This window comes from Mya arenaria, chromosome 12 (genome assembly GCF_026914265.1).
Source record: "Mya arenaria isolate MELC-2E11 chromosome 12, ASM2691426v1".
NCBI lineage: Eukaryota > Metazoa > Mollusca > Bivalvia > Myida > Myidae > Mya > Mya arenaria.
In genome coordinates, this window is record NC_069133.1 from 40,020,531 (window position 1) to 40,048,079 (window position 27,549).

The window sequence follows — 27,549 nt, forward strand, 5'->3', positions numbered from 1 at the left end:
TTCGCATGTATTTCCAAAAACAACCCAAGAAAAATCATGTGTAACAACTCTTTACATAGTTATCAGCATTGCCATGTTCACATGTTTCACTTAGTGTTTATTTCCGAATCGTATATTTACATTTTAGGAAAGGTTTCACAGGCATTGATGAAGAAGTGCGGAAAGTCACTTTTGGACGAGGCAAACTCAAAGAGTAATTGCTTTACCCCTTCTTTTTTTTGTTTTATTTAAAAAAGTGCTAAAATTATAAGGCTAGTATATAATTAAGGAAGTAAGTATTAGAAAGTAAGTTATATTTAAAATCATTCTATTGTGTTACTTAAACATTGAATGAACAAACATTCGTATATAAGTATTACCAAATGCCATAAAAACAGGATTAAATAATTAATTTAACAAGTAAAGAATTCACGGAAGAGCGAACAATTGAACGCTAAAATACACGTATGCAGTTTCGGTTTAATTCTGTGTAAGACTTTAAAGCAGTGGAAAGACTAACACTGTCAATACAAGACAGAGACAATATTTTAGAACATTTAAATCTCCTTACACTCCTTTTTTGCGATTTTCAGTTTTGGAGTTCGCTTATTTCGCATGGTTTAAATTTTTTGACACAATTTATGTTTCTCTTGAAAGGGCGGTATATATTTAAAAAATAGCGTCGTTGTCGGCATCGTCGACTGTGTTTTCAGCAAAGTTTCATGCCGATAATAACGCATTTTTTTCCAATGGTGATGGAACTTTACTTGGTGACAGTTGTCCTAAGCACTATGTATAAATCAGGTTTTTATCGTTGGGTAATTTCCAAAAAAACACGATGTAATGCACGTTTAGATTCAATTAGAAACCAAATTGAGAAACAAGCAAACAATAACTTCATAATTTATTTTCCGATCATGATGATTTCGAGCCTTGTTTATGAGGATCACGGTGTAGCTGTAGGGTCAATCGTGTCAGGTACTCGAGAGAAATGTCAATTTTCACTGTATTGTAGTCGGTTAAAAACTTGGTGCAGTTAATGTCTTAATCATTATCCAGGAATAAACTAAGCGAGTTTTTTTTAGCATTTATGTCTTCACCAAGGTCGATTAGGAGATAACACATTCTCATTGCACTAGACATATCCTTTTTTACATTAAAACTCAAGTGGCTCACTTTGGGTATAGTAATCAGTTCTCGATTTCTTCGATTTGAATTGATATTCAAATTGGTTAAACTCTGATTGGCGCTACAAATAAGAGAAACATCCAAATCCGCAGAAGTACATGGTTAAAATTGGTAAACATTGTCGCTAGGTTTAAAATTCGTGACAAGATTGATTACACACGAATCTTTTACACTCGCGAAATTATTCCATTCTACAGTTTACTCGATCGATATAAACTTACCAAATTTATTGAATAAATGTTACTATTGTGTTTGCGTTTTTTTACAGAAGTTGACATGAAGAAGTATGAAGTGGTAATAACGAAAGCTCCGCATTTGAAGTGCCGTCAAATTATGCATGTTGTGGCCAAGGAGTCGCCGCAGGACTGGAAGCAGATTATCGTCAAGTGCTTAGAACGTGCCAAGAAAAAGGGCTTCCGTAGCCTTGCATTTCCTGCATTAGGAACTGGTAATGTTACTGCCAGATATCATAATTGGATTTTATAATCCATATCGTCTAATTCTCGATTTCTTGTAAAGAAACTTGAAAACTGTCACACTAGAAAATATAGTATAGTCTAGTATAGTATGAGCCATTGTGCGCACGTCTCTATTGCTTATCGAAAAATTATGAAAAACTGCATTTATGATTTACTTCCAATGTCATTTTCCTACAATATATCCTTCCAGAGATTCAAGTGCAAAATAAGGAAAGAAATATTATCCAATAATAAAAGTTAATTAGATACCATGTTCCTATTACAATTTTCATATGCCAGGGTTAACAGACCTGTTTCATTGTGTATTACATGCATGCTCCTTTGTAGGCATGAGTGCTAGTGTCGCTGCGGCAACTGCACAGATAATGGTTCAGGCGACAAAGGAATTTGCAGCGGATGGGTGCGGCAGCTTGACAGACGTTAGATTTGTGATTTTTCAGAAAGAGATGATTGACAGTTTTCACGGTGCAATTCGCAAAGCAAAAGGCTTACAGGGTAACTAGGGTGAAGTGTGTTCTGCATTTCTTGTATTTGTACCGTATTGTGTCGCCTGCATGGCATGGCATAATTATTGCCATTTGGTGTAGATTCTTCACACTATGTATGTACATCGGTTATTGTCACAGTATCCTAAACTGATTTCGGTGTTGACCTTTACTTGAAAAAAGATCGACGCTCTCCATCGGCGACACATATGATTCACGGAAATCTAATCAATCATATATATTGTGAATAATTTTAAATTGCCATGCGCTGCCTCTAAATGAATTAATTTACCTTTTCAAAATCTCTTTCAAAACCTGTGTATGTCGAAGTATTGCTAATGCATGTAGCTATATATTCTAGTTGATTAACGGTAGTATATACTGTTCTGTCTCTCATCTAGGAGTTGGCGTAGGATTGCCGCCTCCTCCAAAGCCCTCCACTCGTAGGTTTAGTAAGATTGAAGCAGATAAGGACGCTGTTCTTTTCACGTTGTGGGCCCTAAATATGAACACTATAACATCAGCAATTCAAAAGTTGGACAGTTGCATAGAACGTGAAGTGTCTACAAAGGTCTTTGATGACACTGTTATTTCCCGGATGAATGATAAACAGGTAAAATTATATGTGTGTGTGATTTTCCGTGGTTATCCGCATGAGTATTATTAATAATACGCTTACATTTGTTACACAGTGGTATTACAATTTGTGTTCACTGAAGAAATCTGAAAGTATTGTGTAATGTAAAAACATATGTCATTTCAATAAAATGTGTTAGGTGTGGGGTTGAGGATCCGTCCTCCGGTTTAACCCCATTTTACACCTATGTGGAGTTTGCTAGCCTTTCAAAAAGATTTCCCCAAACTGTTAATGATAAAAATGCATTAATATTAATGAAGATTGTGATAACCATGTGACTATCATGCGGATTGATCTATTTGTAATTCGGCTCTGTACAGAGCCACTTAACAGGATCACAGTAGTATTTTTGGTTTGGGTTTGTTTATTAGATTATATTCGTTTACATGTTTTGGTTGCAGCTGAAGGCAATCAAACAGAAGGCAGACGAAAACCATGTTGAATACAAACTTATTGGTGGAGTTATCCAGATTGTTGGTGTTATGCAAAATGTGGTCAATGTCACAGATGATATATACGCGTATGTTGGTTTTCAGCTAAACATTCTTGCCGGCCATAAATAAATCACGCTATTACGTGTATGTGTATACAGGCAAGCTATGAAATGTAACACATACATTTAACTATTTCAGATTTTAATATTTATTATTTTCACAAACATTATTATGCCCCCACCCCTTCGAAGAAGAGGGGGTATATTGCTTTGCACATGTCAGTAGGTCGGTCAGTCGGTCAATCATTCGGTAAACCAAAGCTTGTACGAGTGATAACTCGACAATTCCTGGACCTATGGTCATCAAACTTGGCATTAAGGTTGGGCCTGACCAGTAGATGTACCCTATTGATTTAAGGGGTCATCGGGTCAAGGCGACAGTGACCTTTAACACGAAAAGGTTGTCAAAGATTGTCCGAGTGATAACTCAACAATGCCTGGACCTATTGTCATCATACATGACATGGGGGCTGGGCCTGACCAGGAGATGACCCCTGATTTAAGGGTTCAAAGGTCAAGGTCACAGTGACCTTGAATGCGGAAAAGTTTGTCCGTGTGATAACTCGACAATGCCTGCACCCAAGACCCTCAAACTTGACTTGGTTGCTGGACCTAACCAGAAGATGACCCCTATTAATTTTAGGGGTCATCGGGTCAAAGGTCAAGGTCACAGTGACCTTGAACTCAAAAAGGATGCCCGTGTGATAACTCGACAATGCCTGCATCCATGGCCTTCAAATGTGACATAAAGGTTTGTGCGGTGGGGAGGGGGGTAGACAATGGGTAGATTTTTAGTCCTCAAACCTTACGTAGAGGATGGGCGTGAGCAGTAGATTACTGCTATTGTTTTGGGGTCATCATTTCCAAATATCACTTTAACCTTCAACACATAGAGCTTGTCTGATTGATAACTGAAGAATGCTTAGCCCTCTATATTCTTACCACTTTGGTATGGCATCGTTTTTACCACAATGGTATGGCATGAAGAGATTGGATCTCTACATTTCTCTATTCAACCTTTTTTCTTTTTTTACCACATCAAAGGTTGAAATCTTATTATATACTGCAAAGCAATAATTACCTTACGTAGAGGATGGGCGCGAGCAGTAGATGACCCCTATTGTTTTGGGGTCATCATTTCCAAATATCACTTTAACCTTCAACACACAGAGCTTGTCTGATTGATAACTGAAGAATGCTTAGCCCTCTTTATTCTTACCACTTTGGTATGGCATGAAGAGATTGGATCTCTACATTTCTCTATTCAACCTTTTTTTTCTTTTTTCACCACATCAAAGGTTGAAATCTTATTATATACTGCAAAGCAATAATTATTAGGTAACACTAATTTAGTTTTTCCAGATTGTCAACCATATGTTAATGGAATATTTTCCACCTAATAACACAGGCACAACGGGTGAGAACTTAGGTTCCAATTTAATTGTGATCGTTTGTGTAATATGCCTGGTTTAGATGAAGACTTGCAATAGCTGTTACTGCCCCCACACTTTAAATGGTCATAATCTTAAAACTGCCTCTAATGTCAATGACAAATCAGCTGTCATTTCGGTCCATGCATATTTCATTCAATTGTCCAAATATTCCTGACAACATGGCGTTCAGGGGGCATACTGTTTGACAAACATGTCTTTTTTGATACTATTTTCAATTATTCAGTTAAACACAATATATGCATGAGGTCATGATATGATGAATGTATCTCGAAAAGTTTTTTCTATATCAACAGATCTTTACGTGATGCTGCAAAAATAGAGCAAGATCAGAATGCCGCCATGATATTGAAAGACATCGTCCAGTGGTATTGGATAGAACAGACCGAAATGGAGGATGAACTGAAACCCTATGAAATGATGCTGAACTATCAAATAGAGCAGGCTTTTAAGGCACAAAAGGACAATTTCACTTACACGTAAGCGTTCGGAGTTCTTCAATTAGCTTATAATGTTATGCATGTCTTTAGACCTTGCGTTCAAGGATAACCCGTGAAAGTGCAAGCACCTATTTCCAACGGGTCCTTGTCCGGTGATAATTGATATTGCTATTCGACCAATACCAATGGAGTCGTCAAGTCGCTGTTGGTATCATTGCCTTTTAGCTCGACTATTTGAAGAATAAGGACAGCTATACTATTAACCCATGTGTAGGCGTCGGCGCCACGCCTTGGTTAAGGTTTTGCATGTAAGCACATTTAGGTCATTATCTCAGCAAATGCATCGTGTATTGCATAGAAACTTTAGATATGTATTCCAAACATACTAAATTAATCAAGTTAGATAACACTAATTTGAATAAAAATGCAAATTATGGGCCTTTCTTAATTGACTTAGAAATTCTGGTTAAGGTTTTGCATGTCATAGGTTAATATCGCAGCAACTACTTGATGTATTGTTTTGCAGTGGTACTTAATTCTGGTTAAGGTTTTGCATGTCAGCACTCATAGGTTAATATCTCAGCAACTACTTGATGAATTGTTTTGCAGTGGTACTCAACCATCCAACCTACTTAAATCGCCAAGTTAGATAACTCTATTTTGCATAATTATCACCGGACAAGGACCCGTTGGAAATAAGTGCTTGCACTTTCACGGGTTATCCTTGAACATAAAAATTCTGGTTAAGGTTTTGCATGTAAGCACACATAGGTTAATATCTCAGCAACTACTTCATTTTTTTGCCTTGAGACTTTATACAACGGTATTCAACCATCCAACCTACTTGAAAAAAAACCAAGTTAGATCACTGTGTTTTGCAAATGATGGCCCTTAATTATTCGACTTACAAATTCTGGTTAAAATTCTGCATGTTACCACACTTAAGTCAATAACTCAGCAAATACATCATGTATTGCATTGAAACTTTATACATGTGCTCCCAACCATTCAACCTTCTTAATTAATAAAGTAAGATAACTCTATCTTGCATATGATATAAATTTTGCACCTTTTTTATTCGACTTAGCAATTATGGTAAAGGTTTTGCATGTCAGCACATGTAAGTCAATAACTCAGCAACTACTTGATAAATTGCTTTGAAACTTTAAACCATCAAGTATGATGACTCTATCGTGCATATAATGCAAATTTTGACCCCTCATTATTTCAATTAGAAATTCAGGATATGGTTTTGCATTCAATCGTATTTTACAGTAATCCATGCATTTTTCACTAAAACTTTGTAATTTTTCTCTTTAAAGCGGCGGACTAGTCGAGCTCGCTGTCTTTATGACAGCTCTTGTTCTGTTTGTTATGTTTCTATTAACTATAGGGTTAAAATTACCTTTTCTGAGTCACATGACGACGGCGATACAATGCTTGATATATATATATATAAGCATAAAATATATGTTGACATGTTAATGTCGTTTACAGTGACAATGGAGAAGAGGTGGTCGTTGACTTTAAGAATTGTTCCGAGTATTGCAAGTCAAAGCCTGGTGAAAAGGATACAATTATTCGAAAATATCTTATCAAAGGTAATTAGTACAGTTTTAAAGTCTGACGAAAATGCGGCATAATAATGCGGCTGATTTTCGCCAAATATTTGGCGTATTATCACCCCGTCACTTCGCACATTTTCGACCCGCCCAACTACTTGGTGCATTTCGTATTCTTCTCGTTCCGGAAGACATGAATCGTTGGTATGTATTGTCTTTGTAGCGTTTCACCTAAAGGCGAAATGTGCAAAGTTCAAGGCGCAAATGCGCCATATGTGGGAGCGAAATTGCTCAAAGGGGACGGGCGAAATCACGAAAATGCATTGTTATTTCGCATTTCCGCCGCGTTTCTTGGCGAATGTCCGTCCACCAGCTGGCATAAGGGACATTTTCGCCTCGACACTTGGCACATTTTCTTCTTTTCGCCTGCCGGCGACACTGCAAAACGCTACCAAGACAAATCATACCGATATGAAGTTGATTTTTACTTTGTTTTGGTATATGGTATTAGTAAATGTTCAATTTATAGATTTTGATGAAAGAAAGCATTTTGTAACTGTAAGCGAAAATTGGTTTATTAAGATCGCTGATTTGGAAGGATCGATGTTGTTAAATACTCTATCTTTGTTATATACAAAGTAATTAGACTGTCCATTTGAAAAACTGTATTTTCTTATAGAATGTGTATTCATGTTGGCGTTGTTTTACCATATTCGATAGCTGTATTATTACAACACAGTATTTTCCTGATTCTGTAACATGCTAGTTTTCTTGTGTATTGTATTGTTCCTTTTACAATCTCATTACATATTCTTGACGTAAAGTCATACATTGAACATTGATGCCTATTAATCAAGGTTAGGATGTAATTTTTTAATCTGCATTACACCTTCTCGCTGCAATCTGTCTTGGCCAAAAGCAGGCAAAGAAAATTAATTGGCGTCTACAAATGATATCGTGGTTGTTGGTGTTTGAATTTCCTATGATTATTCAAGTAACTTTGCTGTTCAATTTCGCATAAATATTTCCTGATTTCAGAATTTAGCGGAGAGGTTCCTGCCAACTGGAAAGCCATGAAGGGAAATTTACTGGTGTATAAGTTGGCCCCCGCTGACAAGGAGTACACTGATTTATCCGGGAGATTTCACGCGTCCAGTGGTGGAGGCTACACTATTCACTCGGTAAACCATTTTCCAATACTCATGTGTGACCTATCCCGTTGTACACTATTTTTATGCGCCCTTTCATAGAACGGGCCGTATTATAGTTTCACGTGCGGCGTACGGGTGGGCGGATGGGCAGGAGGGCGTTGTTCAGTATGTTGACCGATAAATTTCTTAAACAGCCTTTGTCCAGTTATAACCAAATTTAGTCAGAATGACTAATCGGCTTAGTTGTTCGAGCGTTATCGCTCTTTGGTTATAGAAATTACCTAAAATCGATCTTGTCCATTCAATAACTTTAGAATCGTTAACCCAATCATCACCAAATTCGATCAAAATAGGTATGGGCATAACATCTCAGACAAGTTCGATAACCAGCCTTAGTTCGAGAGTCACTAGAGAGTAATCACCCTTTAATTATTGAAATTACCTTTAATTGGTATTGTCCGATCAATTACTTTTGAATCAATTGTCAAATCATAACCACATTTGGTAAGAATGTATATGGGCAAACTATCTCGGACATGTTTCACAAACAGCCATGCCGCCTTAGTCATACACGAGTAATCACCCTTTTGTTATAGAAATAACGATCGGTTATGTCCGATTAATAACTTAAAAAACCTTTGTTTAAATCAACACAAAATTTTGGCAAAATGAGTATCTCGGACAAGTTCCATAAACAGTCATTTCGTTTTCGTCAATGTAGAGTTATAACCCTTAAATAACTTTATTTCAGTAATTTTTAGCTCGACTATTCGAAGAATAAGGAGAGCTATACTACTCACCATGGCGTCGGCATCACACCTTGGTTAAGGTTTTGCATGTAAGCATCTTTAAGTCTTTATCTCAGTAAATACATCATTTATTTCATTGAAACTTTGGATATGTATTCCCAACTATCTAACATACTAAATTAATGAAGTTAGATAACACTTATTTGAATATGATGCAAATAATAGGCTTTTATTATTCGACTTAGAAATTCTGGTTAAGGTTTTGCATGTAAGCACACATAGGTTAATATCTCAGTAACTACTTGATTTATTGCATTGAGACTTTATACAATGATACTCAACCATTCAATCTACTAAAATAATCAAGTAAGATAGCTCTAGTTTGTATTAAATTCAAATAATGGCCCCTTTTTTTATTCGACGTAGAAATTCTGGTTTAGGTTTTGCATGTGACCACTTTTAAGTCAATACCTCAGCGAATACATCATGTTTGCATTGAAAGTTTACACACAGGCTCCCAACCACTTATCCTTCTTATTTAATCAAGTAAAATTATAAGTATCTATCATGTGTTTCCGGTACGGATAGAAAAATCCGACCCGATTTTTCGATCCGAACCGGAAAAATCATGATTGGTATTTTTTCTTGCATATCTTAATTTAACAATTTGTGGAAAAAAATGACATTGAAAACGAACTTTTGTACAATTACACCAAAAAGCGCGTGCGACATTGTTTACTGACGTCATAGAGCGCAGACATTTTGAATAACTAAAAATAGCGTTTTTTAACGATTATATACTTTCATTTTTAATTAAAAGTCTTGCAAACATATATATTTGATTGCGCTATATTGAAATGATATAATATATTTTTCATATCATACAATAAATGAAATAAGAAGTGGCGCGTTGTTGCGCGTGACTCATCTTACATGGGGGGTGTAAGATGAGTTTTTCCAGCACCGGTCACATGACCGGAAACACACGTCCGGTATGCAAGAAAACTCTATCTTTCATATTATAAAGTTTTTGCCCCTTTATTATGCGACTTAGAAATTCTGGCTCAGGTCTTGCATGTTAGCACACATATAGGATAATATCTCAGCAACTACTTGATGTATTGCATTGAGACTTTATACAATGGTATTCAACCACCCAATCTAATTGAATAACCAAGTTAGATAACTGTATTTCGCAAATAATGGCCCTTTATTATTAGAATTAGAAATTCTGGTTAAAGTTTTGCATATAACCACATTTATGTTTATTTCTCAGCACATCATGTATTGCATTGGAATCTAATCTGACAGTGATCCATGCATGTTTCGCCAATATTTTTCAATCCTTAAACTGAAAAGCGGTGGAATAGTCGAGCACGCTATCTCTGCGACAGCTCTTGGTTATGATATATTCATTCGCGACCGCTCATTTAACACTATTTTTTATTTCTGATTGATTTTTCCTTTAAAAGATGCTATCTTACTCCCACCTAGCAGAACCACAATTCATACAATTGTTTAAATTTACCGAAAAAGGTTAATAAATATCTAAAATAGTATGTTTCTTATGAGGAATACGTGATTCATTTGAAAGAACTGTGCAAAACGTGGAATTTCTACCTTATAAGATGATAGACGATCACTGTATTTTCTAGGACCCACCAGTCATTTAAATTTTGTGCGTTTTCAGCTATGAAATACTCGGTTACAATATTGTTATCAGTAATTAATAATTTCCATTAATGCATTATTTAGTAAGAAGTTAAAGGTTTATCGCTCAGAATTTATTATTGTTATACATGTGAATGTATTGATTTTGAATACGAGTATCACTTTAAAATGTCATTTCTTAATTAGTAATCTGAATGTGATCAAACTTTATAAACGTTTAAAGTATATATTGCCTCTCAGATCGAGAAAGTTCAAAACAAATCACTGTGGCTACAGTATGAAGCGAAAAAGAAACAGCTCGAGGGCCAGAATCCCGCAGGAACGAAAAACGAGCAATTCCTGTGGCACGGTACATCTGAAGACACCGTGGACAGTGTCAACGCACATGGTTTTAACAGGAGCTACTGTGGAAAAAACGGTAGTCACTTAATTAAAACCACCTGCTTATATCTCGTAACAAGAACTAAGTTTAATATTGGTTTGTCGAAATATTCTGCTAATGATTTTGCATTATTGACGTTGAATTAGTTTGTGCTCACAATTAACCCATAACATTTAAACTATACAAGGGCTAAGGCAGCTGAATTAACAATACTGATAATATTGCTTAAATGTGTCTTGTTTCCCTTAAAGCTACGGCCTTTGGGGATGGCGTTTATTTTGCTGTAAATGCAAACTATTCCTGTTCAGATACGTATTCAAGACCCGGTGCCCAGGGACTAAAGAAAATGTATTACTGCGCTGTTTTGACCGGTGAATTCATTTTGGGAAAATCGGGAATGCGCGTCCAGCCACCGAAAACTAACGCAGGAAAGAATGCCCTGTACGATTCCGTCGTAAATAATGTTGCTGGTCCCGCTATGTATATAATATTTAACGACACACAGGCCTACCCTCTTTACATAATAACGTTTAAGAAACAGTAGGTAGTCTAAAGCGGAAATATTTTTCTGCTGGAGCACATGCTATCTAGAGACATACATCTGAAGAGGAAGTTTTAATCTTGGAGGTTTTGAATGACAATAAAACACAGTTCTGTGGAGGAGTCATAGTGTCTATCTCCTCGGACTATATTCTAAGATACTTTTTGTGCTGCTGTATTTCCGTAAAAACTGTATTTCTTTTATCATAACGCTCTGCAAGTTTAATCAGACCGTGCGGTTTAAACAGATGCCCAAATATCTTCGAGCATTCTCCAACACATATGTTTGCTATTTGTTATACTCTCCTGCAGAACACAGAATTGTATTTGCGATATTCTAACGTTTTTTTTTTACGTCTGCTTTTGTGTACTTTGGGCATAACAAATGCGTGCACATTTGTTAAATTCATTGATTTCCCTGATATCTAGTGTTGTGTAGGCATTCACTTAAGTCCATGTCAGCAACATCTATGTTTATTTTGTTTTTATTATTTTATATTATGAATAGTTTCTTTTATAAGCTTATGACTTTATTATATTTTGTTTAAGTATCCTGTTGTTAAAATTCCTGAGATTAAGTATATCAACATTTTTTTAATTAGAAATTCCCTTTTTCTTGCATGATTTGTCTACGATTAACTCAATTAATAAAAAAATCTACTTTACTATTGTGACTTTGTTATAATGTGCATATATGCTCACCGTTGTATTACTCATATTTTTAATCGTTGTATAATGATTTTGTATTAATTATGTCGACGCCAAGTAAAGCATAGTAACAGGTAATTTGTTATAAAGCAATATTACCTATTGGGACTTCCCTCGTTATGTATTGCCTCTATACAAGAATATGTTACTATGTCTTTATTTGGTTAATGAAGTCCCATACCATGCATATGTTCGCCTAGATGCTCTAGTTACCATACACTTTTCATCAAAAATAAGTTCATATGGATTGGTCACACACGATATTATAGTAAAATCGGTAAACCAGCTATAATAATTATATTTAATGAAATGAAATCAGTTTTTAAGGCAAAATTTATACAAATGTGCTTAAACGTTTTTCTTATGTGACTGCCTTTGATATCAGTGTATTATCTTTTGAAGTTAACATTTTGAAAAAGCTGTTGCGATTATTGTTATTACCAAGTCCGTTTATGAAACGGTCAACTTATTAAAGTTTTACCCAAGTTTTGTTTTGATCAGCTTTTCCTAAAGCGGTAAAACAATGGTTATTATATGTGTGCTATCATTGTGTGTGGATCAATCTTGAATCGCGTACTTTATCTTTACAATTTCACTTGATACATGTACTTATTTTTCTTGAAAGAGTGTGCGTAATTGCAATGGAAATAAGTTGTATACAAACTTATAAATACGTTTGTTGAATTCGATTTATAACTATAGCCTATATTTTGGGAGTAACGTTGACGTCATGAATGAATATAACCTTTACAAGCGTATCGCGATTTGTTTCCGGTATATACTAACGCTACTAAAATGTCATCAAAATATTATGAATTCCTAAAGATTATCCACTCATTTCCTTTTTAAGTTTTGTTGAGTTCAATCATATTAAATTCTTTGACTGTTATTTTCGACCTAATCATTATTGTTGAATATTTTGTTAGAAAAAATCATATTGAGTATCTAGGCATACCATTTATCCTGTCATCAGTATTACCATGGTGTATTAGATTCGGATGTATGGTGTATTGGTATGGTGTATTAGTTAAGTGAAATGTGGTGTATTAGATCCGTAATATTGGGTGTATAAGCTCAATGCAATGTGGTGTATTAGATCCGTAATATTGGGTGTATAAGCTCAATGCAATGTGGTGTATTAGATCCGTAATATTGAGTGTATAAGCTCAATGCAATGTGGTGTATTAGATCCGTAATATTGAGTGTATAAGCTCAATGCAATGTGGTGTATTAGATCCGTAATATTGGGTGTATAAGCTCAATGCAATGTGGTGTATTAGATCCGTAATATTGAGTGTTTAAGCTGAATGCAATGTGGTGTATTAGATCCGTAATATTGGGTGTATAAGCCTAATGCAATGTGGTGTAATAGATCCGTAATATTGGGTGTATAAGCTCAATGTAATGTGGTGTAATAGATCCGTAATATTGGGTGTATAAGCCCAATGCAATGTGGTGTATTAGATCCGTAATATTGAGTGTATAAGCTGAATGCAATGTGATGTATTAGATCCGTAATAATGGGTGTATAAGCTCAATGCATTGTGGTGTATTAGATCCGTAATATTGAGTGTATAAGTTGAATGCAATGTGGTGTATTAGATCCGTAATATTGGGTGTATAAGCTCAATGCAATGTGTAGTAATAGATCCGTAATATTGAGTGTATATGCTCAATGCAATGTGGTGTATTAGATCTGTGATATTGGGTGTATAAGCTCAATGCAATGTGGTGTTATAGATCCGTAATATTGGGTGTATAAGCTCAATGCAATGTGGTGTATTAGATCCGTAATATTGGGTGTATAGGCTCAATGCAAGGTGGTGTATTAGATTTGTTACATTGGGTGTATAAGCTCAATGCAATTTGGTGTATTATATTCGGATCCAGGAAATGTGTTTTGTTAGCTCGGACTTATTAGATGAGTTAGTTCCATGAAAATTGATGTACTTAATCGTAGAAAGCGGTGTATTAGATCGGTGATATGTTGTATTTTGATTCGCGGATGTTCTTTTGTGCTGTATGAAATCTGTGATACGTGGAGTATAAGTTAAAAGCTATTTAAAGTATTATATACATGATATGTTATAGTATTTCAATGTTGTGGAGTGCATTCGAAACACAAGTTCATTCGAATGTGCTGTATTAGATCATTGTTATGTGGTGCATTAAATCCATGATTACGACACCAATATTTAAAGACAACAAAGTATAGCCATTGTTTCAGATGCATGGTTAAACCGTGATATATCGTATAGTGTGTATAGTGTGTGTTGATGTGAACATCAGATATAGTAACGTTACAAACGCTTATCATTGAAATGTGTAGTTTATGTACAGCAATATATGATGAACAGAAACACTCTGAAAGTCAAAAGGACACATAGGAAGTGTTTCTCCGTTCGTGCATTTTTGCACATTTTCAGAGCAGGCGGTTAAAAGCGTTTGGAATTAAAACATGTATACCATGTTAATGCAACGTCCGTGTGGTGTGTGTAAAAGTATGAATGCTAATGATAATAAAAGTTTTCATTTTAATATGCAGTGTTTCTGTTTCGCCCCAATAAACTTTTTAACGATCAGATAATCTGTACCCAAGTTAACGTTCATATTACGAGAAATATGACGAACAAGGCCTTTTTGCTTTAAATATGTCAAAAATAATAACCTTAGTTTAACCTCCTCTAGCTGCGGACTGATAACATACCTTTCCCATTGTCTTAAAGACGTTGTATTGTTAAATACCCGCCGAACGAATCTTCATGTTTTCTCGGTTAAATGGATGTTAGGTCTGAACAGCAACAAGCGAGTGTAAATGAATAGCATTTCTTTAACAGCGACCTAAAGCTTACTTTGCTAGCAAACATATTGAACCTGTCATTTTCGGATTCTTAAATACAGGCTTCAAACGAACGCTTAGTTTCTTGAAGGAAGGCTTGCGTCGAATTAAGTGTTCCACTTACTTTTTTTAGTTATGATTGGTGTAGGGACCAAGGTCATGGTTTCTGTTTCGTAAAATAGAAAAAGCGGTTTCCATTTTTTTTTAAAAATGAGAAATAATGAGTGGTGAAGAATCTGTGTATGTGTATATCCAGGTAGTTTTGAGATTGGGATCGGTGGGGTCAAGGTCTGTGTTAATAAAACTATACGCATTCTGTCCATTCATTACAACGGGGAGAAGTCTACGTTCCTGGGATTTTTGTAGTCATGGAAACACAACAACATCTATGAATATGTAAGCGAGAGAGGGCAATGTCACTACATTTGCCACTGAGCTAACCACAAATATCCGAAAGGTGAAGTATTGATGAATAATAAAAAGAAAAAGAAAAGGTGAATGAATTAATTGATTAATAAACGAACGAACGAACGAACGCACCCAACGAGTAATGAGAGAGCGAACATAAATGTTGAGAAATTTGAAAAATAGCAACACTTAAATCTTCAGAATGTATGAACACTTTCGCGCTAAACAGCTTAAACTGCATGCTATATTAGTCATAATACATTTAATGGATTTATTGTGTATGAAATGTAGTTCTAAATGTCAAACCAATATACATTAAAGATAGTTGTGTCAGTCAAGGGTGGTCAAAAGACTCGCGACAGGTAGACCTCGACGTTAATGACATTCTGTGTTTAATAGCCTATAAAATAATCTAAACTAACAAAGTTACTTCCGTTATATAAGAGATGTCCAAGCCATCAAAACGCCAAACATTGAAGATTACCTTATAAAACCCTAAGCATTTGATCGTATATATAAAAGTACTTTCATTGTTTTATAATTGATATGACACACATACGAAGTGCGTATGAAGGATGTTTGGAAAACATACTTTGGAATCAGTAACACATTTTGTTTACTTAGCATTTATACTAAGAAATATAAGCAGTGATAAATATTTGTAGCAATTATAGTATGATAAATGTTTGTATGCAATTCAGGATATATCATTGTCCACGATTAAGTAAGTGATGGTTATCAGACTTTTTTAACAGAGTTATCGATGTTTTGCTCACATAGCACAGGACATACAAGGATCGTGAAAGTTTGCTTTTTCTAACAGTTTAAATACTTTTCCAGGAGCCGCAGCAGGTTTCTTCTAAAAACATTAGCCTGGGGATGATCCAGCAATCAAAGAATCCCAGATAAAACAACACTGCAAGGTGATTGTCCAGGCGGTCAAAAGAGCCGCATAGAAATCCCAGTCCTATGGCAAAAAAATTGGTTGAATCTAATGTTTATAATTGCAGTGTAAAAGTAAAAGCATCTATTTTTCATGAGGGTTTTATTTTGTAACCAATAACTGCTCTTTTTTTATTGACAATAAATATATGTGTAATGCAGATGAACATAACTACGCAAATTTTACCCCAGACTCTAACAATTGCTTACTTGGAACAATTAGTTTAAGACACGCATTTCTTGAGAAGAATGGAACCAAGACATCCAAGTTAGTTTTATTTGACCCAACAGAATACGTTGTTTTACAACTACTTTAAAAGACAAATGTTGGATAAAGTAATGCAATTCTTGACATGTAATGTTGTCTAATTAGACAGTGTTTGCAATGTTTTGTATTCCTCACTAAAATCAGCGTCTAGCAATCTAGACGATCATTTTCTTTCAATATTTTTATTTCGATTTATTTTGTAGAATATAAGTGTTTTTCGGCATTTTATCAATACAACGACCTGTGCGCTACTGGTCCGCATCCCATAGACGGTCGGTTACGGGTGCGAATATGGAAACTGATGCGGCGCAGACGCCATTGAAAAGCTTATATTGATGTTCTACTTGGGCGTGATTTTTTGTTTTACAAACTCCGATGCAGATACAGATTTACTTTTTCCTTTATATTAAAATAAGTCATATTTTGCCTCTATTCACATGGGTATGCGTTGACATAAAACTTGGTGATTAGCAATTAACATGTCCTAAGTCATCAAATATTGAGACTGAAATGAACGGTTACTCTGAGCACTATTATTTTGGCAATTAAAGAATAATAAGAATCTCTACATAATTAATTTCAATTCGTTTAGAGCTTTCTTAGATAGTATAACCATACAGTTACAGTTAATAGTTACATCTCCCTTTCATTCAAAATATCACAATCCTGTTTCCGACCTGTTCTTTGTTAACGGTTTTGTGTATCTTGTAAAATAAATGAACGCGAACTTGGTATTGAACACTTTTCAGACAACCCATAGGAATATATATTGGAATATATACAGATTTGAATTGGATTCTTAACAGACAACCCGAGTGGCATACAAAAGACTCTATACCGTTAAGGTCTGGACTCTATACAAACGACCCTTATGATGCACATCAAGCTAAGTTAAGCCCCTGAAATAGGATTTGATCAACAAAATACTTCAAGGCCATACACTCTATTCACATATTGCATAAACATACATTGCATATTAGTTTACATCAGATACAACATTTACTATAGGCAGGGTGAATATATGACTAAAAACAGAAACATTAAATACTCACATTTCAATGAGTATAATTGAATTAATGACCATTGCATAACAATTCAAATTATTTAATCAATATGCTATATGTTTAATATGCTATACTATGTTTGCAAAGACAAACACCCAACTAGGATACTCACATGCTTCAAAGCAAGATGAGTGCATAAACCAATAAACTAATAGACACCTTTGAGCCCTTTCATCAGAATGTCCCACCCGGTGTTAGAATAAATAGCCGTCTTTGAGTCTAAAGATGTCTTCAGTTGAATAATCTAAATATGATAGAACAGAATATTACAGCGAGGAATACCATTTTCAAGTTTTCACTTTCAGTTAAAAACAGTGTAAAACAAAATTTTATTCAGTTCGAATATATACAGTTTTGATGCAGACTGCTTACTTCAGAAAACAAGACGCTTGACTTATAAGTTTGCCATCATTGTTCGATTATCCGTCTGAACATGCGTGTGCGTGTGCGTGCATATCTTTAACAAAAACACGCTAGTAACATTGCTGAACTTGACTTTTAAAGCCAACGATTAAGTGTATAAAGTACATTTGCAATGTAATTTTAGGGAGGAGAAGTAATGCTGTGGTTGTCTGGTGATGACCTTTGGCTTGAATATGACTACATATGTGCAGAAAGTGACCCATATAGACTTTCCAAGACACTACTGCATTGTCTTGTCAAAAACAATGCTGGTAGACTGTTCAAAAGCCTTACACTTTGAAACCGAACTTTAAAATGAAACTTCCTTACATGTTTATACCACTAATATTATTTTTACACTTTTAAAATAAGGTTGAAATGAATTCATGGTGCAATAAAGTATGACGGTAAAGTTGGAAGGTAGTTGATAGTTGGGGATTGGAATATTCAACTACTTACCAGTTGCCAGTTGGGGATTCGAATATTCAACTACCTGCTAGTTACCAGTTGGGGATTTGACAAACACTGTTTTAATTCACTTTTATTCGTATATTCGTCAGTCGGATATTCGACCATTTCCAGTTGATTATTCGCGAATGTTCAACTGCAAACCAGTCAGTAGTTGGGGATTCAGTTTTTGTCTTTATGTAGGGTTTTAAAGGTCACATATGGGAAAATTAATCGCCAAATGTTTATTTATGCATGAACACATATGTATCTTTGCGACAAACACTGTTTTAATTTACTTTTATCCGTATATTCGCCAGTCGGATATTGGTCCATTTCCAGTCGATTATTCGCGAATGTTCAACTACTAACCAGTCAGTAGTTGGGGATTCAGATTATGTCTATATATATGGTTTTAAATGTCACATATGGGAAAATTAATCGCCAAATGTTTCTTTATGCATGTACACATATGTATCTTTGCGACAAACACTGTTTTAATTTACTTTTATTCGTATATATTGGCCAGTCGGATATTCGACCATTTCCAGTCGATTATTCGCGAATGTTCAACTGCAAACCAGTCAGTTGTTGGGGATTCAGATTATGTCTATATATATATGGTTTTAAATGTCACATATGGGAAAATTAATCGCCAAATGTTTCTTTATGCATGTACACATATGTATCTTTGCGACAAACACTGTTTTAATTTACTTTTATTCGTATATATTGGCCAGTCGGATATTCGATCATTTCCAGTCGATTATTCGCGAATGTTCAACTGCAAACCAGTCAGTAGTTGGGGATTCAGATTATGTCTATATATATGGTTTTAAAGGTCACATATGGGAAAATTAATCGCCAAATGTTTCTTTATGCATGTACACATATGTATCTTTGCGACAAACACTGTTTTAATTAACTTTTATTCGTATATTTGCCAGTCGGATATTCGACCATTTCCGGTCGATTATTCGTGAATGTTCAACTGCAAACAGGTCAGTAGTTGGGGATTCAGATTATGTCTATACATGTGGTTTTAAAGTTGACATATGGGAAAATTAATCGCCAAATGTTTCTTCATGCATGTACACATATGTATCTTTGCGACAAACACTGTTTTAATTTATTTTTATTCGTATATATTGGCCAGTCGGATATAAGTCCATTTCCAGTCGATTATTCGCGAATGTTCAACTACTAACCAGTCAGTAGTTGGGGATCCAAGATCCAGCAATATGACCGCCAGACATTTCCAACATCTACGAATGTAAGAACCGGCAATATTCCTTAAACATGTCTAATATTGTTTTATGTATTGTCAAGGGTCAAGTTATAAGTCATAGGCCGGGTTGAACTAGTATGGAAGAAGAAGAAATCGTAACACAAACTTTGAATGAAAATAGGACATTTATTAATGCTATAAAAGCTTTTTACGAAATATCGTAAAATGAAACATAAGAGTAAATAGCATGTGTATAATAACATTTCCCGAAATACTTATCTGGGTGGACAATCCGCCACGAGTAGAATCCTCCGTCGCCACCCATATTGTTATTCATATTTCAAAATGTAACGGGCTCTTAGAAACAAATAATTAGTTAGTTAAGCAGCTGTTTTGGTCAAAGCTGGTGGTTCACGAAGGTTCATCTCTATGCAGAAAGAGATTGTTACTTATATGCTCCCAACTGATATATTACAATGATACATGGACTAACTATTTGTTTACCAATGTATTGTAACGACTCAATGTAATTATACACAATGACCAATCAAACTGTTTCTGCTGATGCGATTTAGATTGTTGGAATTTGTGTCTGCATGATTCGGACACCGTCACTCGAGCCGGTTATTTGCAGTTAATATCAGAAAACTCACTCGTAAACCTGTGCCTTATCTATACGAACATGTCCTTAACACAAATTATTATGAAACTGTTTGTCATGTCTGACATAAAGTGGCAGTGCCGACAAGATAACAAGATGATATTGCGTCTATAACTAGACGTTTGAAGGTTTTTACGAAATGATAAAGGTTAAGTATTGATCTGCTTTGTGGTAGGGAAAATTGCGTTTGTGTTTCATAAATGATGGGAATTCGTACAAAATTACTGTGGTAAGCATATTATTTTGAAATATTACAATTTAAGATGATCAATAATCTTGCAAAGCTTGTTAATTTTTACTTCCGATTTTCAATTACAATGACAGTATACGTCGAAAAGAAGAGATTTTGTGCGAAATGTTTATTCGCAGACGGGTGAGTCGATCTAGTTACTGGTATTATGAACTATTTTGAAAAATATTCCCCGAAAAAGAAAGGCGCATATGTATTCACTTAACTGGGAATAGTTTACCTGTTTTCCACCATTCCACCAACCCCACTCCACCCCCACCCATTCCCTGCCCTCGACCCCCCCCCCCCCAAAAAAAAGATCAAAAATTAAGAACATGAAAAAATGTAATAATTGAAAATAAACAGCCATACTGTTACCTTATCAATGTTTCATGTCATGTCGTGTCATGTCTACTGGCTCTGGTGCTCCAAATAAGGTTGTTTCTACAATTGCAGTGGCTTCACATATGCCTTCTTTTTGAAATGATATGTATGTCTGTTTTGTTCATTGTATGTATTGTAGCGTAACCGTATATTTGCACGATTACCGCCCTTTGTTATAAATTGGCCACTTGCGTTAACAAAGTTAAATGTCTCGCGGTGTTTTTCAAAGATTAGTTTTATATTTTAGACTTATTTATTCCATACAAATATTGTATTAGCGACAGTAATAATTAAAGGAATTATGTTAAACGTTATTTATTAATCGGGGGTTGTTTTTATAAAGAGTATTAGTAAAATTAAAGCTGTCTCCCTTCAAGTTTTTGATAAGTGGAATATACCCGTTTTACTCATCTTAATAATGAACTCTTCCGCCCGGTTAGTATATAAGCGCGGCGCTCAGCTGAAAGATTCATTCTGTGTTTGACCGCCGTCGAGGTAACATCAAACAGTAAACCGGAAATAGTCTTTTGAAGGGAAATAATTAGAGACTTGACCTTCTGGCTGTTTATTATTGAACACAGAGCATTGCGATCTGTGGGATAAAAAGGCACCAGGAACTTGACATCTATAGGGTTATCTAGCGTTCCAGTTCAAGTAGCCAATAAAATAGAGCATTGCGATCTAGTCTGGTGAACGGAGCTGGTGGTTAGAAACTCTAGTAAGCCTCATACCTGACATCTGCTTTGGCCACAGAGCATTGCGATCTGCGCGCTGACAAAGGTTAAGGTATTTTGCATCGCAAATAAATAAGCTCCCGTAAGAGAAAGCCATTCATCAAGTGACTGAACTTTATATAAACCAATGCATACTCTTTGAACCCTGATTATTTGGTTGATTATGTTTTAACTCACCAAACATTTTTCGAATCATCTGTTTTAATCATAAGGCAAAGTAGCCTGAGGAAAATGTATATAAGAGCGATCCATATAGGCTCTACGACACCGATTGAACATACGGCCGGCACGTTACAGTATCCTGCTTGATGCCCTGACCTGGAAAATATTTGACCATCACTCATGTATACAATTCTTTTTTTGTTCGAACATTACTTTCTAAAATCAAATGTTAACATATAATTCGATTTCATGTTCAGATCGTCTGAAACATAGAAACAAGATGGCGTGGGCTGGCCGCCCAACGTCATGTCCTGATGACGAAGTTCCGGGACTTGGAGGTTAGTTTCTAGTCTTTAGTTAATAAAACTAGTGCAATAAACATTATTGTTATCAATTTGCAAATATAACTATTTAAAATGAAATGATTGTACTTGTGAAAATGTTCAAAAGTTATCTTATAGAGACAAATGAAATGCTGCCCTCTCATCCCTAACCTGCTACCAAAAAAGTACTTATATGGTTTGTCCCAGTAGTTTGGTATTTTGGAAATATAATAATTCTTAAGTTATATTAAAGTCTGACTTTGAAATAGCTATCATAAGCCCGTCAACAGATGAGAGCTCTACATCACATTTTGTGGATAGAAAACACAGCAGTTTTCCTGAAAGGCATTCCCGAAAACGTTCACGAGGAATACATTGAAATGCTTTTCGAGAACGAGGTGAACTTTACAGGTGTAAAAGTTCGCTCTGTTTGTATAGACAGGACCGAGAGAATAGCTATAGTGACGTTTAAGGACAAGCAAGGTATATAAGTTTTTATTTTAACGCCTACTGCAAGTCCGTACTTGCCTTTCTCAGGTTGTAATTTATCATTCCATTAACGGGTTAGCTATGTTTAAAATCTTGCATGCCCTTTTATTCTTATTTTTGCAGCTGCTAATGTCGTTTTGGAAAAGGAATGTATCATTATGAAGCGCGCAAAGGTTCTTATAGAATCTTATAACACCCAGCGACAAACTCTAGATGTAACACAAACCGTACACAATACGGAACTGCCAAGAGTTGTTCTTAAAAACTCCTGTTTAAAACATTTCTTTCTGACTGAAATCATAACAACATCCGATATTATTAAGAATTAAACTGCTATGTATATGACAGATTCTAATTTTGAAAAATAATTAAATATGAATGAATGTTCACTTGTTTCATAATTTAAAGTGTTTCAATTTGCCACATATAGTAAATAAATATGTAACGAATAGAACCATATAATCAAATATTTTCAGAGCCTAATAGCTCGAATGATAATACTATTAGTAAAGCAGAGTAGGTCAATACCTCAATTAACCCCTGTGCCATGGTAAATTAAAATAGTAGGCAATTATATACTGGTTTTTCTGTCTCATTTTATAACATATTTTAAACCTACATGTCCTTTGATAACATAATAGAAATTGTTATGTCTCTTGATATATATATATCAAGCGTGCCTGTTTCTTGATAACAAAGTTCAAATATGTTTGAACTTTGATAACATATTTCAAGCTTTTCTGTCCCTTGATCACATAATTTATATTAAAAGTGTCTGTTCTTTGTTTAAATATTTAGAACCTGCCTGTTCTTTGATAACATATTTTGAACCAGCTTCTCCTTTAAAAACATAGTTCAAAGTTTCCTATTCTTTGAAAACATGTGTTTAACCTGTATATTATTTGATAAAATATTTTAAACCTGTACTTGATAACATAGTCTCGTTATAATTACAGATTTCAAACCTGTCCATCATGTGAGGACATATTTCAAACACGGACGTTCTATAATAACATATTTCAAACCTGTCTGTCCTATATTCCAAAATTGTCTGTCCTTGATTACATATTTCAAACCTGTACGTTCTTTGATAATATATTTTAAATTTGTCTGTTCTTTGATAACATATTTATACCTGACTGTCCTTTGATTATATATTTCGAACCTGGCTGACCGTACGCATGCAAACAATACAGTTTTCTTAAGCAGTTTACATATCAAAATGTTTTCTGTCATTTTATTTGATAGCACTGGGGACTCTTCTTGTAAAAAGCCCCTTGAGAATATTCGGGAAAATTGTGCATGTCGTATTGCATGAGTCGATGAAACAGCCAAAGATTCTTGTCACAAGATTACCTGCAAATGTTGATTATAAAGACGTCGACATTTTTTTTGAAAATAGACGTCGATTTGGTGACACAAAATCCTTGAATATAGAGTTCAGCGAAGGGGATCATTCGGCTATTTTAACATATGATACAGAATCTAATAAGTTGTTATTCTTTATATTTTGGTTTGATATAACTTTAAGTGATTTCAACGGTGATAACAAAATATAGCAAAACCAAATTGAAATACGACCAAACGTGACGTGTTCGTATGATTTCTTAATGTTTATTCAAGCATTAGTTTTCTTTTAAAGGTAAATGTCACATTCAAATGGGAAAAAATGTTTCAGGTGCTTTATTTGTTGTCAATCGGAGTCCAATGAAAATGCACGGACGCGAATTATTACTCAGAAAGCTGCCGATAGATGAAATAATGGGTTCAGACGAAATTATAGCTGATAATGGAATCGATAAAGCACAAACACAACTTCTTGTAGAAGATATTCCGGAAGATGTTGACAAAGAAATTCTAGAGATGTTCTTCGAATCAAGAAGATTCAAGTCCTGCGAGGTGATTGATGTTGAATTCGACGAGAAAGATAGAAATGCTGTCGTCCGATTTGCAAAACCAGAAGGTAATAAATATGTTGAATTGTTTTCTTTTTCTACCTTATAATATCTTCATTATAATAGTCCGTACATTGTTCCTGTTGGGTTCAATTTCTACTGTGAAGGTTATTATTGCATACAGCTTGACAATTTGGTAAAATACTGGGCTCTGATCAATACACATATTTTTAATCCACCGCCACGGAGTGGGGAGGGGATTATAGGAATGCACTTCGTCCGTTTGTCAGTCTTTCTGCCCGTCCGTTCGTCTGGCTGTATCATTTCGTGTCCGGGCTATAATTTGGTACAAATGTTGTACTCGTTGAGACGATGTGCAGTGACCTTGCCGGGTCCATAACCTCAAAGTTAAGGTCACACGAGACAATTAAAGGTCAGAGTACACTTCTTCGTGTCCGTGCTATAACTTACTTATGCATTGATGCATAACCATATTATTTGGTACAAATGTTGTCCTTATTAAGACGATGTGCAGTGACCTTGATCCGGGTCCATACCTCAAAAGTCAAGGTCACACGAGACATTTAAAGGTCAGAGTACACATGCTCGTGTCCGCGCTATAACTTACTTATGCTTGATGGATTTCCATATTACTTGGTACAAATGTTGTCCTCATTTAGACAATGTGCATTGATGATGACCTGGGGCTATACCTCAAAGGTCAAGGTCACACGAGACATTTTAAGGTCGATGTTCACATGTTTGTTTTCCGCGCTATAACTCATTTATGCATTGATGCATCACCATATTACTTGGTACAAACGTTGTCCTCATTGAGACGATGTGCAGTGACCTTGACCGGGGTCCATAACTCAAAGTTTAAGGTCACACGAGACATTTAAAAGGTCAGAGTACACATGCTCGTGTCCGCGCTATAACTAACTTATGCATTGATGGATTACCATATTACTTGGTACAAATGTTGTCCTTGTTGAGTCGATGTACAGTGACCATGACCCAGGTGCATACCTCAAAGGTCAAGGTCACACGAGACATTTTATGGTCATAGTACACATGCTCGTGTCCGCACTATAACTTACAATTGCATTGATGGATTACAAGGTTACCTGATACAAATGTTCTCCTTATTAAGACGATGTGCAGTGACCTTGATCCGGGTCCATACCTAAATAGTCAAGGTCACACGAGACATTTAAAGGTCAGAGTATACATACTTGTGTCCACGGTATAACTTACTTATGTATTGATGGATTACCATATTACTTGGTACAAATGTTGTCTTTATTAAGACGATGTGCGGTGACCTTGATCCGGGTCCATACCTCCCAAGGTCAAGGTCACACGAGACATTTACTGCTCAGTACACATGCTCGTGTCCGCGCTATAACTTACTTATGCATTGATGGATTACGATATTACTCGGTACAAATGTTGTCCTCATTGAGACAATGTGCAGTGACCTTGACCCAGGTCCATACCTCAATGTTCAAGGTCACCAGAGACATTTAAAGGTTAGAGTACACATGCTCGTGTCCGCGCTTTAACTTAATTATGCATTGATGCATTACCATATTACTCGGCACAAATGTTGTCCTCATTGAGACAATGTGCAGTGACCTCGACCCAGGTCCATACCTCAATGTTGAAGGTCACACGAGACATTTAAAGGTTAGAGTACACATGCTCGTGTCCGCACTATAACTTAATTATGCATTGATGCATGACCATATTACCTGGTACAAATGTTGTCCTCATTGAGACGATGTGCAATGATTTTTACCCGGGTCCATACCTCAAAGTTCAAGGTCACACTAGACATTTAAAAGTCAGAGTACTCATGCTCGTGTCCGCGCTATAACTTACTTATGCATTGATGCATTACCATATTACCTGGTACAAATGTTGTCCTCATTGAGACGAAGTGTAGTGACCTTGATCCGGGTCCATACCTCTAAGGTCAAGGTCACATGGGGCATTTAAATGTCAGAGTACACATACTCATGTCCGCGCTATAACTGACTTATGCATAGATTAATTACCATATTACTTGGTACAAATGTTGTCCTCATTGAGACAATTTGCAGTGACCTTGATCCGGGTACATACCTCAAAATTCAAGGTCACAAGAGACATTTAAAGGTTAGAGTTGATGCATTACCATATTACCTGGTACAAATGTTGTCCTCATTGAAACGAAGTGTAGTGACCTTGATCCGGGTCCATACCTCTAAGGTCAAGGTCACATGGGGCATTTAAAAGTCAGAGTACACATACTCATGTCCGCGTTATAACTGACTTATGCATAAATTAATTACCATATTACTTGGTACAAATGTTGTCCTTATTTAGACGATGTGACCTTGACCCGGTGTCATACCTCAAAAGTCAAGGTCACATCTGACATTTAAAGGTCATAGTACATTGTGTCCGTGCATTTTACATTTAGCAGTGTAGACATGTCAATTCTTACTGGATTTATTGACCTTATACATTTCATGAATTTTTAGCAACAATAAACTAATTTGATCCAAGAACTCGAACCAATTACAATTTGTGCCAGTAATCCATCATGAAGTTTCGGGTACATATTATGACAATGCTAAATAGAGGATAAGATATAAATTTTAAATAAACGTGTTAGACAAGTTGCACAGATTGATACTTAGCGCACTTTACCAAGCATTAGCATCATGTCCAACAAGTTTAATATTTAAAACAAAACAATAGACACAAATGTGATAATATATTTATATTATGTGTTTTCTCTTTAAAAACAGTAAAACAATGTTATGACGTCACCACAATATATATGGATCACTTTATCGAAAATACTTGCTATTACATCGATTTAATAAATCAAGGACTCATTTTCCTTCTTTCTTTTAGCCAAAATAAGCTTGACATTGATCTTACCTACACTTCACACAATATGAATAACTGTAACAAATATCCTTTTATAATATGTTCAAATATCCAAGAATATTCAGGTTACCGATCAAGCAACTATTTCCTATATTCAAACTATTGACAAGTGGTTGTATACAATTTTGGTCAGATTTGACGTACCAGTCAGGTTGCGAGAAAAACAAAATATACTAAAGAATAACGGCGGGGGATATAGCCGTCCTTTGGACAGCC

The 27,549-nt window shown here is 35.5% G+C and overlaps 1 protein-coding gene across 1 annotated transcript; it reads left to right on the forward strand.

Annotated features, from left to right (window-relative positions):
- Window positions 1–131: 131 nt before the first annotated feature.
- Window positions 132–13,286, forward strand: LOC128211211 (protein mono-ADP-ribosyltransferase PARP14-like). The gene is made up of 10 exons (XM_052915738.1): window positions 132–193; window positions 1,436–1,615; window positions 1,974–2,141; window positions 2,533–2,744; window positions 3,170–3,288; window positions 5,009–5,191; window positions 6,650–6,753; window positions 7,753–7,895; window positions 10,526–10,703; window positions 10,919–13,286. Exons 1-10 carry the CDS (start codon window positions 148–150, stop codon window positions 11,209–11,211), a joined length of 1,626 nt encoding a protein of 541 aa, XP_052771698.1. The 5' UTR covers window positions 132–147; the 3' UTR covers window positions 11,212–13,286.
- Window positions 13,287–27,549: the final 14,263 nt, after the last annotated feature.